At 39.7% G+C, this 17,915-nt stretch overlaps 1 protein-coding gene across 1 annotated transcript in view; it reads left to right on the top strand.

The window, feature by feature from the left end:
* Positions 1-9,615: 9,615 nt before the first annotated feature.
* FAM204A (family with sequence similarity 204 member A) overlaps positions 9,616-17,915 on the top strand; it is a 32,024-nt gene continuing 23,724 nt past the window's right edge. The window contains 5 exon segments of the mRNA XM_032608935.1: positions 9,616-9,714; positions 15,810-16,051; positions 16,587-16,674; positions 17,021-17,051; positions 17,240-17,340. Coding sequence (XP_032464826.1) covers positions 15,818-16,051; positions 16,587-16,674; positions 17,021-17,051; positions 17,240-17,340 — 454 coding nt within the window. The 5' untranslated portion in view covers positions 9,616-9,714; positions 15,810-15,817.

Below are 17,915 nucleotides of genomic sequence, written 5' to 3'. Positions count from 1 at the left end.
CATACAACAGGTTGTTTGTGGGGGGGAGTTCCTAGTGAAGGGTATCCTCAAAGGCTGGGTTGAATTCATCCAACTGAATGCAGAACATGAATGGGTAGAAAGCAGGGAGCAATAAAAGAGCAAAGGCATGAAAGCAAGAATGAAAGGGAATGAATGAATGAATGAATGGAGAAAATATTAGACTTGACGATCAGATTTGTCTCTTATCCTCCATTACCACTGCTTTTATCCAGATGCTAATCATTTATTCCATAATGGTCTTCTAACTAGGTGTCTTTCATGTTGGCTCAACTACTTCCAAATACATCTTTCATATTCACAAGACTATAACATTACTTTCCCTGGAGCCCCTTGTTTATGGTTTCCTTTGCTGTGCAAAAGCTTTGAAGTTTCATTAGGTCCCATTTGTTTATTTTTGTTTTTATCTCCATTATTCTAGGAGGTGGATCAAAAAAGATCTTGCTGTGATTTATGTCAGAGTGTTCTTCCTATGTTTTCCTCTAAGAGTTTTATAGTGTCCGGTCTTACATTTAGGTCTCTAATCCATTTTGAGTTTATTTTTGTTTATGGTGTTACGGAGTGTTCTAATTTCATTCTTTAACATGTAGCTGTCCAGTTTTCCCAGCACCACTTACTGGAGAGGCTGTCTTTTCTTCATTGTATATCCTTGCCTCCTTTGTCATAGATTAGTTGACCCTAGGTGTTTGGGTTTATCTCTGGGCTTTCTATCTTGTTCCATTGATCTATGTTTCTGTTTCTGTACCAGTACCATACTGTCTTGATTGCTGTAGTTTTGTAGTATAGTCTGAAGTCAGGAAGTCTGATTCCTCCAGCTCCATTTTTTTTCCCTCAAGACTGCTTTGGCTATTTGGGGTCTTTTGTGTCTCTGTACAAATTTTAAGATTTTTTGTTCTAGTTCCGTAAAAAATGTCATTGGTAATTTGATAGGGATTGCATTGAATCTGTAGATTGCTTTGGGTAGTATAGTCATTTTCACAATATTGATTCTTCCAATCCAAGAACATTGAATATCTCTCCATCTGTTGGTATCATCTTTAATTTCTTTCATCAGTGTCTTATAGTTTTCTGCATACAGGTCTTTTTTCTCCCTAGGTAGGTTTATTACTAGGTATTTTATTCTTTTGGTTGCAGTGGTAAATGGGAGTGTTTCCTTAATTTCTCTTTCAGATTTTTCATCATTAGTGTATAGGAATGCAAGAGATTTCTGTGCATTAATTTCGTACCCTGCAACTTTACCAAATTCATTGATTAGCTCTAGGAGTTTTCTGATGTCATCTTTAGGATTCTCTATGTATAGTATCATGTCATCTGCAAAGAGTGACAGTTCTACTTCTTCTTTTCCAATTTGTATTCCTTTTATTTCTTTTTCTTCTCTGATTGCTGTGTCTAGGACTTCCAAAACTATGTTGAATAATAGTGGTGGGAGTGGACATCCTTGTCTTGTTCCTGAACTTAGAAGAAATGCTTTCAGTGTTTCACCATTGAGAATGATGTTTGCTGTGGTTTTGTCATATATGGCCTCTATTATGTTGAGGTAGGTTCCCTCTATACCCACTTTCTGGAGAGTATTTTATCATAAATGGGTGTTGAATTTTGTCAAAAGCTTTTTCTGCCTCTATTGAGATGACCGTATGGTTTTTATTCTTCAATTTGTTAATATGGTGTATCACATTGATTGATTTGCGTATATTGAAGAATCCTTGCATCCCTGGGATAAATCCCACTTGATCATGGTGTACGATCCTTTTAATGTGTTGCTGGATTCTGTTTGCTAGTATTTTGTTGAGGATTTTTGCATCTATATTCATCAGTGATATTGGTCTGTAATTTCCTTTTTTTGTAGTATCTTTGTCTGGTTTTGGTATCAGGGTGATGGTGGCCGCATAGAATGAGTTTGGAAGTGTTCCTTCCTCCGCAATTTTTTGGAAGAGTTTGAGAAGGATAGGTGTTAGCTCTTCACTAAATGTTTGATAGAAATCACCTGTGAAGCCATCTGGTCCTGGACTTTTGTTTGTTGGAAGATTTTGTGTGTGTGTGTGTGTGTGTGTGTGTGTGTGTGTGTGTGTGTGTGTGGTACACGGGCCTCTCACTGTTGTGGCCTCTCCCGTTGCACAGCACAGGCTCCGGACGCGCAGGCTCAGCGGCCATGGCTCACGGGCCCAGCTGCTCCGTGGCATGTGGGATCCTCCTGGACCGGGGCACGAACCCGTGTCCCCTGCATCGGTAGGCGGACTCTCAACCAGTGCGCCACCAGGGAAGCCCTGTTGGAAGATTTTTAATCACAGTTTCAATTTCATGACTTGCGATTGGTCGGTTCATATTTTCTATTTCTTCCTGGTTAAGTCTTGGAAGGTTACACTTTTCTAAGAATTTGTCCATTTCTTCCAGGTTGTCCATTTTATTGGCATAGAGTGGCTTGTAGTAGTCTCTTAGGATGCTTTGTATTTCTGCGGTGTCTGTTGTAATTTCTCCTTTTTCATTTCTAATTTTATTGATTTGAGTCCTCTCCCTCTTTTTCTTGATGAGTCTGGCTCATGGTTTATCAATTTTGTTTATCTTCTCAGAGAACCAGCTTTTAGTTTTATTGATCTTTGCTATTGTTTTCTTTGTTTTTATTTCATTTATTTCTGCTCTGATCTTTATGATTTCTTTCCTTCCGCTGACTTTGGGTTTTGTTTGTTCTTCTTTCTCTAGTTCCTTTAGGTGTAAGGTTAGACTGTTTACTTGAGATTTTTCTTGTTTCTTGAGGTAGGCTTTATAGCTATAAACTTCCCTCTTAGAACTGCTTTTGCTGCATCCCATAGGTTTTGGATCATCGTGTTTTCATTGTCATTTGTCTCTAGGTATTTTTTGATTTCCTTTTTGATTTCTTCAGTGATCTCTTGGTTATTTAGTAACGTATTGTTTAACCTCCATGTGTTTGTGTTTTTTACGTTTTTTTCCCCTGTAATTGATTTCTAATCTCATAGTGTTGTGGTCAGAAAAGATGCTTGATATGATTTCAATTTTCTTAAATTTACTGAGGCTTGATGTGTGACCCAAGATGTGATCTATCCCAGAGAATGTCCCGTGTGCACTTGAGAAGAAAGTGTAATCTGCTGTTTTCGGATGGAATGTCCTATAAATATCAGTTAAATCTATCTGGTCTATTGTGTCATTTAAAGCTTCTGTTTCCTTATTTATTTTCATTTTGGATGATCTGTCCATTGGTTTAAGTGAGGTGTTAAAGTCCCCCACTACTATTGTGTTACTGTCAATTTCCTCTTTTATAGCTGTTAGCAGTTGCCTTATGTATCAAGGTGCTCCTATATTGGGTGCATATATATTTATAATTGTTGTATCTTCTTCTTGGATTGATCCCTTGATCATTATGTAGTGTCCTTCCTTGTCTCTTGTAACATTCTTTATTTTAAAGTCTATTTTTTCTGATATGAGAATTGCTACTCCAGCTTTCTTTTGATTTCCATTTGCGTGGAATATCTTTTTCCATCCCCTCACTTTCAGTCTGTATGTGTCCCTAGGTCTGAAGTGGGTCTCTTGTAGACAGCATATATATGGGTCTTGTTTTTGTATCCATTCAGCCAGTCTGTGTCTTTTGGTGGGAGCATTTAATCCATTCACGTTTAAGGTAATTATCGATATGTATGTTCCTATGACCATTTTCTTAATTGTTTTGGGTTTGTTATTATAGGCCTTTTCCTTCTCTTGTGTTGCTTGCCTAGGGAAGATCCTTTACCATTTGTTGTAAAGCTGGTTTGGTGGTGCTGAACTCTCTCAACTTTTGCTTTTCTGTAAAGGTTTTAATCTCTCCATCAAATCTGAATGAGATCCTTGCTGGGTAGAGTAATCTTGGTTGTAGGTTTTTCTCCTTCATCACTTTAAATATGTCCTCTCAGTCCCTTCTGTCTTGCAGAGTTTCTGCTGAAAGATCAGCTGTTAACCTTATGGAGATTCCCTTGTGTGTTATTTGTTGTTTTTCCCTTGCTGCTTTTAATATGTTTCCTTTGTAGTTAATTTTTAAAGAATTAATTAATTTATTTATTTTTGGCTGTGCTGGGTCTTCGTTTCTGTGCAAGGGCTTTCTCTAGTTGCGGGGAGCAGGGCCCACTCTTCATCGCGGTGCGCGGGCCTCTCATTATCACGGCCTCTCTTGTTGCGGAGCACAGGCTCCAGACACGCAGGCTCAGTAGTTGTGGCGCATGGACCCAGCTGCTCCACGGCATGTGGGATCTTCCCAGACCAGGGCTTGAACCCGTGTCCCCTGCATTAGCAGGCAGATTCTTAACCACTGCGCCACCAGGGAAGCCCTGTATTTAATTTTTGACAGTTTGATTTATATGTGTCTTGGCATGTTTCTCCTTGGATTTATCCTGTATGGGACTCTCTGTGCTTCCTGGACTTGATTAACTATTTCCTTTCCCATATTAGGGAAGTTTTCAACTATAATCTCTTCAAATATTTTCTCGGGTCCTTTCTCTCTCTCTTCTCCTTCTGGGACCTCTATAATGTGAATGTTTGTGGATTTAATGTTGTCCCAGAGGTCTCTTAGGCTGTCTTCATTTCTTTTCATTCTTTTTTCTTTATTCTGTTACACAGCAGTGAATTCCACCATTCTGTCTTCCAGGTCACTTATCCATTTTTCTGCCTCAGTTATTCTGCTATTGATTCCTTCTAGTGTAGTTTTCATTTCAGTTATTGTATTGTTCATCTCTGTTTGTTTGTTTTTTAATTCTTCTAGGTCTTTGTTAAACATTTCTTGCATCTTCTCGATCTTTGCCTCCATTCTTTTCTGAGGTCCTGGATCATCTTCACTCTCATTATTCTGAATTCTTTTTCTGGAAGGTTGCCTGTCTCCACTTCATTTAGTTGTTTTTCTGGGGTTTTATCTTGTTCCTTCATCTGGTACATAGCCCTCTGCCTTTTCATTTTGTCTATCTTTCTGTGAATGTGGTTTTTGTTCCAAAGGCTGCAGGATTGTAGTTCTTCTTCCGTCCCCACTTCTCTTCATCTCATGCCTTGACATCTCCACTTCCATCATCCATCCATCCTCTCCACAAACATTTACTGAGCACCTACTGCAGGACAAGTACTGTGCCTTCAGAGGAGTTCACAATCCATCAGGGAAGACTCACCTATGACAAATAATTGTATTTCAGTGTGCTGAAGCCCTAGTTCTCTGTGTATCAACTGTTATGAACACACAGAGAAGAAAGGCATGAACAGTATGAGTCAGGAAAGGTTTAACTTAGAAGGTAATATTTGATCTAGGTTTTGAAGAATGAAAAGAAGCTCAACAGCTAGAAAAGAGAAAGGTATTCCAGGCAAAGGAAATAGCACATTCTGAATTCCATTCTGGGACTTCTGTAGTTTCTACTTACATCATGGACCTCATAGTTTTGGTACTTATAGTGTAAAACGTATCATTTATAACCTCATTATATGTCTTGGACTACAAACTTCTTGACACGTCAGTTCATATACTTCATTTGTATTCTCCTCAAACCTTAGCAAAGTGCTAAGCATTGGGCACATAGTAAAGACCACGAAGATGTTGACAGAGTAATCTGATAATCTGTCAACATTTATGTAATCAGTTTTTTTGTGTGTATGTATTCCCATAGAACTTTATGGACATTAAAATTTGGATTTCATGTAATTTTCACAAGTAATGAAGTGTTATTCATCTTATGATTTTTAAAAACATTATCTTTAGAGCAATTTTAAGTTCACAGCAAAACTGAAGGCAAGGTATAGAGATTCTTTCCTATATGAATTGCCCCTCCCCCACGACTGATATCCCCCACCAGAACGGTACATTTGTTACAAATGATGAACCTATACTGACACATCGTAAATCACCCACAGTCTGCATTACAGTTTGCTCTTGGTGTTGTACACTCTATGAGTTTGGACAAATGTATCTATCATCATGGTATCAGACAGTATTTTCACTGCCCTAAAAATCCTCTGTGTTCTGCCTGTTCAATTCCCCTTGCCCCAAAACACACACACACACACACACACACACACACACACACACACACACACACACAGTTTTTATGTGTAAGGGAAGGGAACTAATGTTTATTGACTATTGACTGCATGCTAGGATGAGTGTCAAAAGCTTTACACGTGTTCCTTCATTTAGAGAGATTAATCAGGCAATGGGCTGTTTCGGAGGATGAAGGTGTTAGGAAAAGGGAAAGTAACATAGATTTCAATGCAGCAATCCAGCAATAATTGAAGAGGATGCCTCTGATGGGATTTGATCACTCACTAGGTACTAAGAGAGATGGAGAGAGAAGACACATTTTGCTCCTGAAGCCTCTCTTTTCACGAGCTCCCGCCCGGTACACATCCCACTGGGTGTTAATGGTGTCTACACTTTATTGACTGCACTATGCTGGGATTTATCAGGAACTTCACTGTAAAAGGGGTAGCGTGTGACGGCAGAAAGAGCAGGAGCCTCAGAGTGCAGTGAAACGTCCCCACCTTAGTTTTGCATGTTACTAGCTGTGTGACATTAGGCAAGTTTCTTAAAACTCTTGAAGCCTTAATTTCCTTGTCTGTCAAATGGATACAATAATAAGTACACCATAGGTTTATATGACATTAGTTGCAAAATACCTAGCACCCAGACATGCTTCCTCTCCTATCTTCCTATGTACAACCTATTGGACCTGAAGAATTTGAAAGTACCAGACATGATGAATAAAGAAAAAGTACTTTTCTTTGGCAACATCCTATATTACAGAAATTTTGTTTCCTCCAATATCAACAGTTGCTGATGTCATAGTGTTAGTTGTTCAACATATTCTTGGAAGATTAACATTGTTATCGATGCTTCAATTTGCAAATTAAAAACAAAATTCAGATAGAGAAATTGTTACACAATTCCTAAAGTTCAGAACTCTCTTGTTTCTATTCTTTCACATAAGTCACTAGACTACTTTTTCTTCAATGAGGCATTTTGTACAGATGGAAATAACTATTCTCTTTCTCAGTTTCAGCAAGAAGCACATTTATCCTTTGTTCAACAAAGTCATATTCACTTTTTACAACTGAGAAATAGTTTAGGGATTTCATTATATTTGGGGAAATTTTCAACAATCAGAGATTTAGCAGCTGTCAAAAAAGACCTCCACAATTAATCTTTTATGAGTGTGACTTGTAATCTCTACACTAAGGATAAAAATTACTAAATATAAGGGAAAATAATTCATAAACTATAATATTTCTTGGCAAAGAAAAACTGCTTTATTCTTTTTAAGATGTTTGAAAATTTAAATGAAACTTACATGTTTGAAATTAGTGCCAGATGCAACACAATTCACTAGCTGCATCACATTCACTATGATTTAGTAAAAGATATTCAATAATTCTATGTTTCATAGAAATCTCACAAATACAAGTATTTCATTCACAAAATGCATGGTTTGGCAGGGTTCCAGGACAGGAATTTGCTGGAGGGAAGGTAAATTTATTGATTAAAATAAATCAAATGACTGACATTTCCTCCAGAAAACTGGCAAAATAATAATATTCAGAGACTGAAAGTCTTACAAGCAAAACTGGAAGAAAGGTCTGAGCTATTTACGTTTCTCATAGGAATCCAATAATGTCATAAGAGTAAACAATCAGATATTTGAGAATTCTCAAGTTAACATTGAGAACATTTTAAACTACATATTTTTGGAGTAGGACTTTCCAGAAACCTTTGATGTGAAATCTGGTGGCTGTAAGTCTTTGGAGTACTTATAATTATATTCCCCTTCTATCCCTTGCACATTTATATGCACTAAACAATGAGTATTCTTTGATGGAACATATGTAGAAACAATCCAGATAGTTCTGAAACAGGCCAACAATATTTCCTTCCTACCTCATGTCTCAGTTCTTCCCCTTCTGTGCTCTCTTTCCCCATTTTGGTTACACCTCCACCATCAACATTTGTTATGGACTGAATGTTCGTGTACCCCTAAAATTCATACGTTGAAATCCTAACCCCAGGGTGGCTGTATTTGGAAATGGGGCCTTTAAGGAATTAAGGTTAAAAGAGGCCATAAGGGTAGGGCCCTGATCCAATAGGATTAGTGTCCTCTTAAGAAAAAACAAACACCAGAGAGCCCTTCCTGCCCCCACCCACCCCATTCTCTCTCTCTCCTTCTCCCTCTCCTTACACAACTGCACAAAAAAGATTTTATGAGCGCACAGCAAGATGGATGCTGCCTACAAACCAAGAGAAGAGGCCTCAGAATGAAACCTACTTTGCTGACACCTTGATCTTAGGCATCCCAACCTCCAGAACTGTGAGAAATAAATTTTTGTTGCGTAAGCTACTTAGTCTGTGGCATTTTGTTATGGCAGCCCCAGCAGACTAAGATAGCAATTAAAAGGCACAATGTAACGGTCACAACAGCATTTTCCTACACATCCTCTCTTTAACTACTTTTTATGGATTGGATTCAGGGAAAAACACTATTGAGGGGCTGGACACGTTTGGCCAGGAGAGTTTCATACAGATCCTCACACCACTCAGCCCAGCTTCTAATCGAGCATCAGAGAATGTGAGTGTGAGAAAGGACTTTAGTAACCCAAACTTGTCATTTCAGGTTTTGCTGTGATTCTGGGGTCATAGAAAACTACTCCATACACCTGGCACATGTTCTGGAAAACAATGGGGGTGAGGTAGTTGATAGTTAAGTATTACACTTAAACATCGGTTTATACTAAATTGTGATATGTTATTGAGTGCAATACAAAATTCTTTCACATTTTTAGAATGCTTCAAAGAAAGGCATTACTGATAAGGCTAATGCCAATACCAACTGAAAATTATTGTGGGCAAGGTAGTGCCTTACGGGGTTTATGTGTATTTTGTTACATAATCGTTACAACACTAGAAAATAGGAATGTGTTCTTCTTATTATTATTACAGAACGTTATTTCAGAAAATGGAAGCATTTCTAAAATAGCCCCACTCCCATCACGGTCATATTATGCCGTTTTATTTTCCTCATAGAGCTTTTTTTTTTCCCGTTTTTTTTTCCCTTGCTTATTTTCTATGCTTCCCTAAGCCCCTTCTCAGAGCCTAAGACAGTGGCTGCCACGGAAAAGGAGCTCAATGAGCTTTTGGCCAAGGCCACGTAGCTGGTCCGTGAAGCAGCTGCCACGATCACCAAACGGTAAGCGCCACTAGAGCAGAAGTAGGGATCATTTTGCTCTAAACATAGGCTGGCAGGGTGCCTGCTCAATAAATATGTACAGAAAGAAAAAAAAGTAAGGAAGGGAGCGAGGGGAAAAGGGTGTATGAATGGAAACGTTCCCGGAAGGGTCTAGAGAGCTTCTAGAGAGCTTCTGCAGGGACTTTCCGTCCTTGGGGAATGAACTCAGTTCAAGGTCTAAGCCAGCACTTTCCTCACCACGGAGTACGGGAAGGAATGGAGAAAGAAGAGTCTTTAAAAACGTCCAGAAGAAAGAAGAAAACGGCGAGAGAAAAGCTGGGAGAAAAGAAGTAGAAAGAAAGGAATCAACCCCTTCCGGCCTATTTAAAAGCACAGCTGAGCGCGGCCGGTTTCCATGGCGACCCCAGGCCAGAAAGGCCTTAGCCTATTGGCTGAGATTCCGGAGCCAATGAGAAGGCGCGATGTTGACGGGTCTTAAGATGTCTGCTGGACGGCCGGCTACGGACCGGTGAGTAGAGCTGGTGGCTGGCCTGGCTCCCGGGCTGCCCGGACTCCGGTGTGACGGACCTGGGAAGGCCGGGTGCGGGGAGCGAGGGAGCCAGCGTGGGTGGCCTCACAGCCTCTCCGCGGAGCCTTCCAACCCTTTGGCCGGGCCCGCGGGAGAGTCGGCGGAGCTGGCCTCCGCTTTGCTTGGACCCGGCGTCGTAGCGCCTTCCCCGTCCTGTTGGTGGGAGAGGGGTTCTTCGTCCCACCTCAGCCAGAGTGAGAGGAGACTAGGAGACAGACTTTCGGTCCGGGAAACAGTCTCTGGTTTACAGTTGCTGTACCCGGAAGACAGCTGCAGTCAATGGGAGTGTCAGCAAGCTAGACGTCCTACATCAGAATTTGCAACGCTTAGTTCTGTTGTGGGAGGGGATTCTTCCCGCTCGGGGATCGGAGTGTGACCCTGCTGCCGGAGAGCCTGCAGAGTTACGGGTTGTGCAGCCAAACAGGAAAAGATGTACCTTTCTAGAGCCACCCTATTGCTGTCTTGCACCCTGTAAGTATTCTCACAGCTGCATCCAATTTGAAATGAGCCTCGAAGTGTTATTGGTTACTTGTAAATCCTTCCGTGTAGGGTTTTGAGTCTGGGGAAGTGTTGGCTAAACAAAACGCTCACTTTGATGAAAACATAAGCATGCATGCAAAATCCTGCTAAATAGTTTATCAGGGTAATCAGATTGGTAACTTAAATCCGAAGTCAGGCCTGTGATTCAGTTGTACTTTCTCTACCTTTTTGAGAAAAGGGAACGTATTTATTTCATAAACATGAATAGGACATTTACATTAATGTTGATGACAGCATGCTTAAAAGTATTTCAGTTAAGTAACTAATTCCCAGTCACAGAAACTGATTATTGTGTAAATTATTTAACACAATCTTGAGATCGGTGGGTGGTGGCTTGTGACTGTCATACAAGTAAGATTAAATTCAGATCAGACAAGATTCAGATTTCTTTATTTCTAATTGAATATAAAATCTGGGAAATAAGACAGCTTCATTTGGTAAAAATGGAATTGAAATTCTGGAGTACTAGAGGCAGGAGACATTTACCCAGTAAACTGCTCAGATTGAGTTTTGGTTATACACAGTTGCCTGGACTTCCAGAAAGTGTGACATTATTACCCAGACCTCTGAATGTGACTTCAATGTATGCGATTTAGCCTAGCATTTTACATAGCTTTCTGCCCTTAGAAAGTGAGAAGAAAATTCTCACTGTTAACAAATGTTAACAGAATTACAGGCTGGAGACATTCTTCAGACCCATTCTCTAATCTGTGTCACCAAGAATATATTACTATTTAAAGTTTATTCTCTATAGAGTTTTCAAGCTATAGAGTTCTATTTTTCTAAGATAAGTGGATTACAGTGCATTAGGTGAGTCCGTTACCTCATCTGTAAAAGGGGTTTAGATAATAATTCCTAGTGGAAGGGTCACTGGTGAGGATTAAGGGTAAAACGGTGCCTGTCACATTGTTTGTATGCCATGTATAGCGGTGACCTGCTTTGTTTTTCGTTTTGTTTCTGTTTCTTCTGTCACAGTTGGGGTTTCTTTCCCTTTCTGCAGAGCATCTTTTAGGTGTTCTCTCTGAAGTGCAGAGTCTTACTGAAAACTAGCAAGCTTGCCTGTGGTGGCTGGGTTAGGAGAGAACCCCTATCTTCTGGGGTGTTGAGGTTTAATTAGTATTGTTCTGACTGCGAGAGGATGGAATGTTACAGCAAAGAATGAGGTGATTCTGGGCATTTGGGCACGTATAATACTGAGATCCATAAAGAAACATTTTAGAGCAGCAGGACATCCCAGAGATCTGATCACACCCTTCATGTTATAGCTAAGAATGAAGACCCAGACAGATGCAGTGTCTTCCCCACAGTTTTGTTGTTCAGGACCAGGAACCCATCTTCTGACTTTCAAAACAGTGTATTTTTCTGCTGCTCTACCACTGGTTCTCAATCCTTTCACAACCCAGAACTCCTTTTATTATAATTTGATATCTCCATGGTTGCTATATTTTGAAAGATTGTGTCCACTAAACTATATTCATTAATTTTTGTTCTTGTTTTTTTTTTAATAAAAATCAGGTCTGTAGCTGCCAGTCAGAGTCTCTGCTGAATGAATGTGTGGTGAAGAATAATGTTTCATTGAATTTCGGTCTCCTGACCTAAAGGTGGATGATATTGTTTGAGGGATCATAAAATATACTGGGCTTTTTGAATATTGAAATTAGCTTAGAGACCTCCATTACTGTCTTCATAAAACTTTGGGAAAACCTAAGCTGAGGAACTGCTGAGCTGTGTCGTGTTCTTCTAGGTGCATTGCCATCTGCCCAGGTGTGCTAAGTGTAGTGACTGTGTTTGGTTTCCACGGGCAAAAGAAAGCCCAGCCATTGAGACGAGGATGATACATAAATATTTTTTGTTCATCATAAATCATGTTAGCCCCTGGACTAAAGATGTGTTCTGCATAGCATACACAGCATTTTTTTTGTAGAATAATTGTGCAATTGGAAAAATCTCTCCAATATGAAATGGAGAGGCTGATACTCAAAACCATAGAGAAAAAAGGGATTCTGAATGATTTACATCTTCTTTGGGGCTAAGTGATGAAACTAAAATATTTGACGTGCAGGCTAAAAACGTGAAAATTTATGTATTGATACACGGACTGTTATATAGACCTGGCTATCATCTACACTAAAAAACTTGTTTCTTGTTCTCTGGTATGCCACGTCTCTTGAGAATGGCTGAGTAATTTTCACATGTGAAGGGTAATTTGGAGTGATCTGCTTTAAAATGAAGGAATGCACTCTGGAAGGTATGAGGTGAGCAGCACTTCAAAGAACTGGAGAATCACAATCCAGACGAGCACAACAGAAGAAACAGGGGGCCTGATAGGACCAGTTGGTACCATAGTACAATACAAATGTATAAATAACACGTATGTGCTTTGAGTAGAAAGACAGTGTTTTGGAACGTAAGCCTAAAACAGGTCACGAAGCAGCCACTCCATATTGGCTGATTTGCAGCCAAGCTGCTGTTCAGGTGGGCAGTTTCACTTTGCACGCTCCTCAGTGAATAATCTGTGTTTGTCCGTGGCCACCAAGTTGCCCTGGTATTTGTGTGTGTGTATGTGTCTTATGGTCAGAGGAGAAGGGCACATCACTTTACAGATATTTAGGAGTTAAGTTCAGAAACACACCTTATTTGAACTTTGCCTTGTTTTATGGATTTGGACATAGAGTTCACTTTTTAAAAGTTATTTTAATTTCTTTCCCCTGTGGGCACACACAAGAAACTATCACACCAGTCAGTGGCCTCCTGAGGACAGCTCTTAATGCCACATCAGCAAGAACTTACTAAAAATAGATGATTTTGAGAAAGTCCAAAAGTGATCAAAAATGATTGAGGGCTGATGAGGAAAGGCATGCCCTGTCCACGGCAACTGGCACTGCTTCCCAAGGTGAAACCCATTTGGGTGCCCAGAGCACAGAGTCACCCTGTGGAGATACTGAAGCAGTGGCCCAGTGGAGGAACTGTGCCCATCTGAGCAGTCACAGCTGAAGTCTGGGCTGAGTGGTACTTGGCTGATGGACAGAAGCTTGCCATTTGTATAGAATGTTGGTTCCATGAGGATAGGCATTTTTGCCTGTTTTGTATACTGCTGTTCCTATGTCTTGAAGAGTGCCTGGCACACAGTGGGCATGTAAAAGATGCTATGGACAGGGAGGAGAAACAGTGGCTTCGAACGTAGAACCCCAGTTGGTGCTAAGAAAGCTAACTCTGAAACTTGTTACTGTCCTTAAGTCCTGAAATGGGATAGTGAGCCTGAAGGTATATCATGTCAGTGGCAAAGTCATGATGGAGCTTATTATCACTCCCCTCCCCCTGCTTCTCAAAACAGTAGAAATATTTTTATTAATAGCACAACACCTGTTTTTCAATATTGGCATGTTTTACACTATGTCCTTTGTGCTAACAGAATATCTCAACATAACCTCCATTCCAACTTTTAAAATCCTCAGGCCAGATTTAGGGATGGATCCAGCTTTTATAGGGCTTGGAGCTTATGTAATTTGAGGTCTCCTCTTTAAAAAAAGGAATACAGATTTAAAATATAGAAAATCAGGTATAGTGCTTTGGAAGGACCTGTGAAAAAGAAGAGCCTTGAAGCTTAGGTTCCATTTATCTTCCTGGTAATTTGCTTCTGGTTTTATTGCTCCATTCAGAAAAAGACATCAACATTTTTAATTGAAACTTCAGTCAGACTGTGGAAATCAAGGAAGTAACTGACTTGCATCAATTGTGAAGTGAATGCACCTTAAACATTAGAAACTTCAAAGCTACCTTATGGATGCTGCCACCCATGATAGAAATGATAAAAATGCAGTACCTGGCCACAGAAGTAATAATAATGATGGCAAAAAGAACTTAGCATTGATCGAGTCCCCAGAACCTCCTAAACACTGTGTTGAGTGTTTCAATAGCTTATCTTGTTTCATCCTCGGAATAACCCTGTGTGCAATATAGTTATTCCTGTAAAACAGATGAAAAAACTGAGGGTCAGAGGAGTTAAAAATGATTTCCTCATACCACTAATATGTGGTGGAGTCAGGATTACAGCTGGAGTAATTAGATGTTAGAACCCTTCCTCTTGAAAAGCCAAGAGAATGTTTTGGTGAGGATGTTTCAGAGAGCCAGCAACTAGGAGGCTGGACCCAGACTGGAAAGTGAGAGCTGATTCTTTGGACTTGGGAGGAGGTCCTTAAAAGTTATCAGGCGTCCATTATTCAGAGTAATGCAAAATCCCGTGATACTTTGTCTCAGAGACAGTGCTGGTGGTTTTCTTACTAGGTTAACGCAATAGGGGGCAGAAAGGTTAGCAAAAAAGATTTCCATCTTTCTATTTTATTCCTTTAAGTTGATAGTAAATCTTGAGCAGTACAGCCAACTTCTGTATTCTAGGCCTCTTTTGAATGAACTGGTTTTGGCTCCTTACGTATGCTAAAATAGACTGTGTCGTGGAGATTAATAGTGAAAATGTACTCAATTATAATTTTAGCAAATGATTACCACCTCAGTTTTTAAAAATCATTTTTATTAGACTTAACAGTAGTTAATGGTTCTCTCTACCAATGGGCTGTATAACTAATGATAAGAATTACCCTGAACTTTAACTTGTTTCCCAAATACACTATTATTTTAAAAAGCTGTATGTTTTTGTTAAATTGTTAGGATTGTACTCCATTTAGTATTACTTTAGCAAGCAGTATAAAATGTAAAACTAGGACATCCTTTTTACCACCATACTTTTCTCAAACTACCTGCATAGCTTAAAATTTTTCCTTTGAGTAATACTTTTCCTACTCTGTAGTCCCCTGAAGTTTCGTACGTTCAAATACAGGCGAAACATCCAATTTTATTTTCTTCTCTAACTGTTACAGCTTGAAATATGTATTATAATTCTTAAGTTGCCTGCAGTGTATATTGTTAGGCTCTTAACATTCTTGAGCAGTGAATGCTTTTACTGAATTTCCTCTTTTCTTTGGACAAGATTATCCATATGTTAGAGAATCGAGGTTCTATTGTCATTAAGTCATTCATCTGTAGGTGTGTCTTGTAACAAACTTGCTGAAAATACACTTTTTAAAAATTTATACACACAGGGCTTCCCTGGTGGCGCAGTGGTTGAGAGTCCGCCTGCCGATGCAGGGGACACGGGTTCGTGCCCCGGTCCGGGAAGATCCCACATGCCGCGGAGCGGCTGGGCCCGTGAGCCATGGCCGCTGAGCCTGCGCGTCCGGAGCCTGTGCTCCGCAACGGGAGAGGCCACAACAGTGAGAGGCCCGCATACCGCCAAAAAAACAAAAAATTTATACAAGCAAAATATTTAAATTATCTTAATATGGAGGATACATCCCACTTTATACCAATTAAAAAAAAAGTTTCGATAGACTGTTCCCGAACCACTGGTATAATTATTAGGTTCCTGGGGTATCTTTTAATGGTTTTAAAATTGTTTCCATGTCTACTTTATACGTCTTAATTCATTTTTTTCCCTTTAGCAGAAAAGATGTGGAGTGGGCTGCTACCACCTGGCCTAAATGAAAGTGATGTTGAGTTGAATTCTGATGATGAAGCCACAGTAGAGAGCTCTGAACTTAACTTAGAAGAAGGTAAAGAAGATGGGACCATTACAAACACAGAGGTCTCTGATATCCCTACAGATGGACCAAAAACTGAAGCAGAGGCAAATGTAAATGCATATGAAGAGTGTCCCTCTGGAATTCCCTTAAATATGTGGAATGTAGGTTTTCTCTGACGTGTTCTTATTAAAGCCTGTACCTGTGTGTTTGTGCATGGTCCTGTGTGTGTCTCTGCTGTGGTCAGAATGTATATGTTCTTGGGAGGTAAATAGGCACGGAAGATTGACTCAGAATAATTTTATTACTCTGTGGGTCTGTGGGCAATTCACTGGCCACTCAGATACTTATGTTCATTTTTGTTTTGTTTTTCATAAAAAGAGGAAGGAAAAAAAAACAGTTAGTAGGATTAGCTACTTGGCCTAACATAATACAGTCTTAATCTCTTTGTTGTCTATGAGCCATTGACTTTTACCCTCAGATTATCAGATTGACTTATTTGGAAATAAATGAAGATAAAAACTCAGGTTGTGAAAGTCTCAGACAATAGAGTATCTCAAGAAGAACTGAACTACTTTCATTAAATTTGTATTTTTATAAATGTTATAGTTTTTTATTACTTAACATGTTATTTTTCAGATGTATGCTTTGCTTCAAAGCATATTTGCTTCTCTTTCTTTTTTTTTTACTTTTATGTAGAAATTTCAAGAACTGCATACAAAACATTCTGAACAGAAAATCTCAACTTCAAGATCCAGAAAGAAAAAAAGAAAACGCTCCAGAAAAGGTGTTTTAATTTAGGTTAATTGTCAGTAGTGCTAATATTAAATTGTGACCAATTGAGCTCAACAATTTTTTTTTTTTTTTTTTTGCGGTACGCGGGCCTCTCACTGCTGTGGTCTCTCCCGTCGCGGAGCAACAGGCTCCGGACGCGCAGGCTCAGCGGCCATGGCTCACGGGCGCAGGTGGTCCACGGCATGTGGGATCCCGGACAGGGGCACGAACCCATGTCCCCTGCATTGGCAGGCGGACTCTCAACCACTGCACCACCAGGGATGCCCTCAACAATTTTTAATAACCATGATTTTGAAATAACTGAATACTTGGTATTGACACTGTGAATTCTTTTTCAGGTAAATTGAAGAATGAAGAAGAATCTCAAAGGTAGGTGGAATCTAAAATATCTGTCTGTCCTAGATAGTATTGTAGAACTTATACAAATAGTTGAACTACTTAACCTCTGAAACGTAAGAACTAGTAGATGTAATATAATTGTAGTAACCAATTAAAAACAGTAAACGTAAAAGTGAGTACATTTTGTAAAACATAAGTTATTGTCTCTCTTCTTACAGTGAACAGTCCTCAAGTGAAACCCAGTTGAAGGAGCTTACTCAGTATTTTGGAGTCAACGATAGGTTTGACCCCCCTGTTAAAAGGAAAAAAAATTGAAAAGGTAAGATCTTTTTTATTGCATCTTACATTAGCCAGTGGGAAATGTTTGTAATTAACCTTGCCTAAGGTGTTTCTCCTCATTAATTCGTTCAGTGAAGAAGTTAATGTGTGCAAGATGCTAGATAAACAAGTAAATATATAGTTACAAATCGTTAAAAAAGCTGTTAAGAAAGAAACGAACAGGGTATAGTGAAGAAATTAATATGGAAGCCCCACTTTAGCTGAGTGGTCAGGGAAGGCCTTTCTTAGAGGGTGCCGTCTCACTAAGACTGTAGGATGGGAAGGAACCATCTGTATAAGGAATGCTAGTGTAGAGGTGATAACCTGGGTAAAGATCCTAGGGGTGGAAGAGTCATCATAGAACATTTGAGTAGACGTAAGAAGGTCAGCCTGGCTGGACGGGGTCAGTGAAGAGGAGGGTGGGTGGCCCAAGGTAAGATTGGAGAGGCAGGCAAGCAGGGACCAAACTCTGTAGGACCTTAGAGGACGAGGTAAGGAATTGGGTTTTAGTCACAGTGCAATTGAGAGACATTCAAGGGTTTTAAGTTAAGGGAGTGATGTGATCTAAGTTATGTT

The sequence above is a fragment of the Phocoena sinus genome, chromosome 16 (genome assembly GCF_008692025.1).
Source record: "Phocoena sinus isolate mPhoSin1 chromosome 16, mPhoSin1.pri, whole genome shotgun sequence".
Classification (NCBI taxonomy): Eukaryota; Metazoa; Chordata; class Mammalia; order Artiodactyla; family Phocoenidae; genus Phocoena; species Phocoena sinus.
This window is presented reverse-complemented; position numbering and strand designations above follow the sequence as displayed.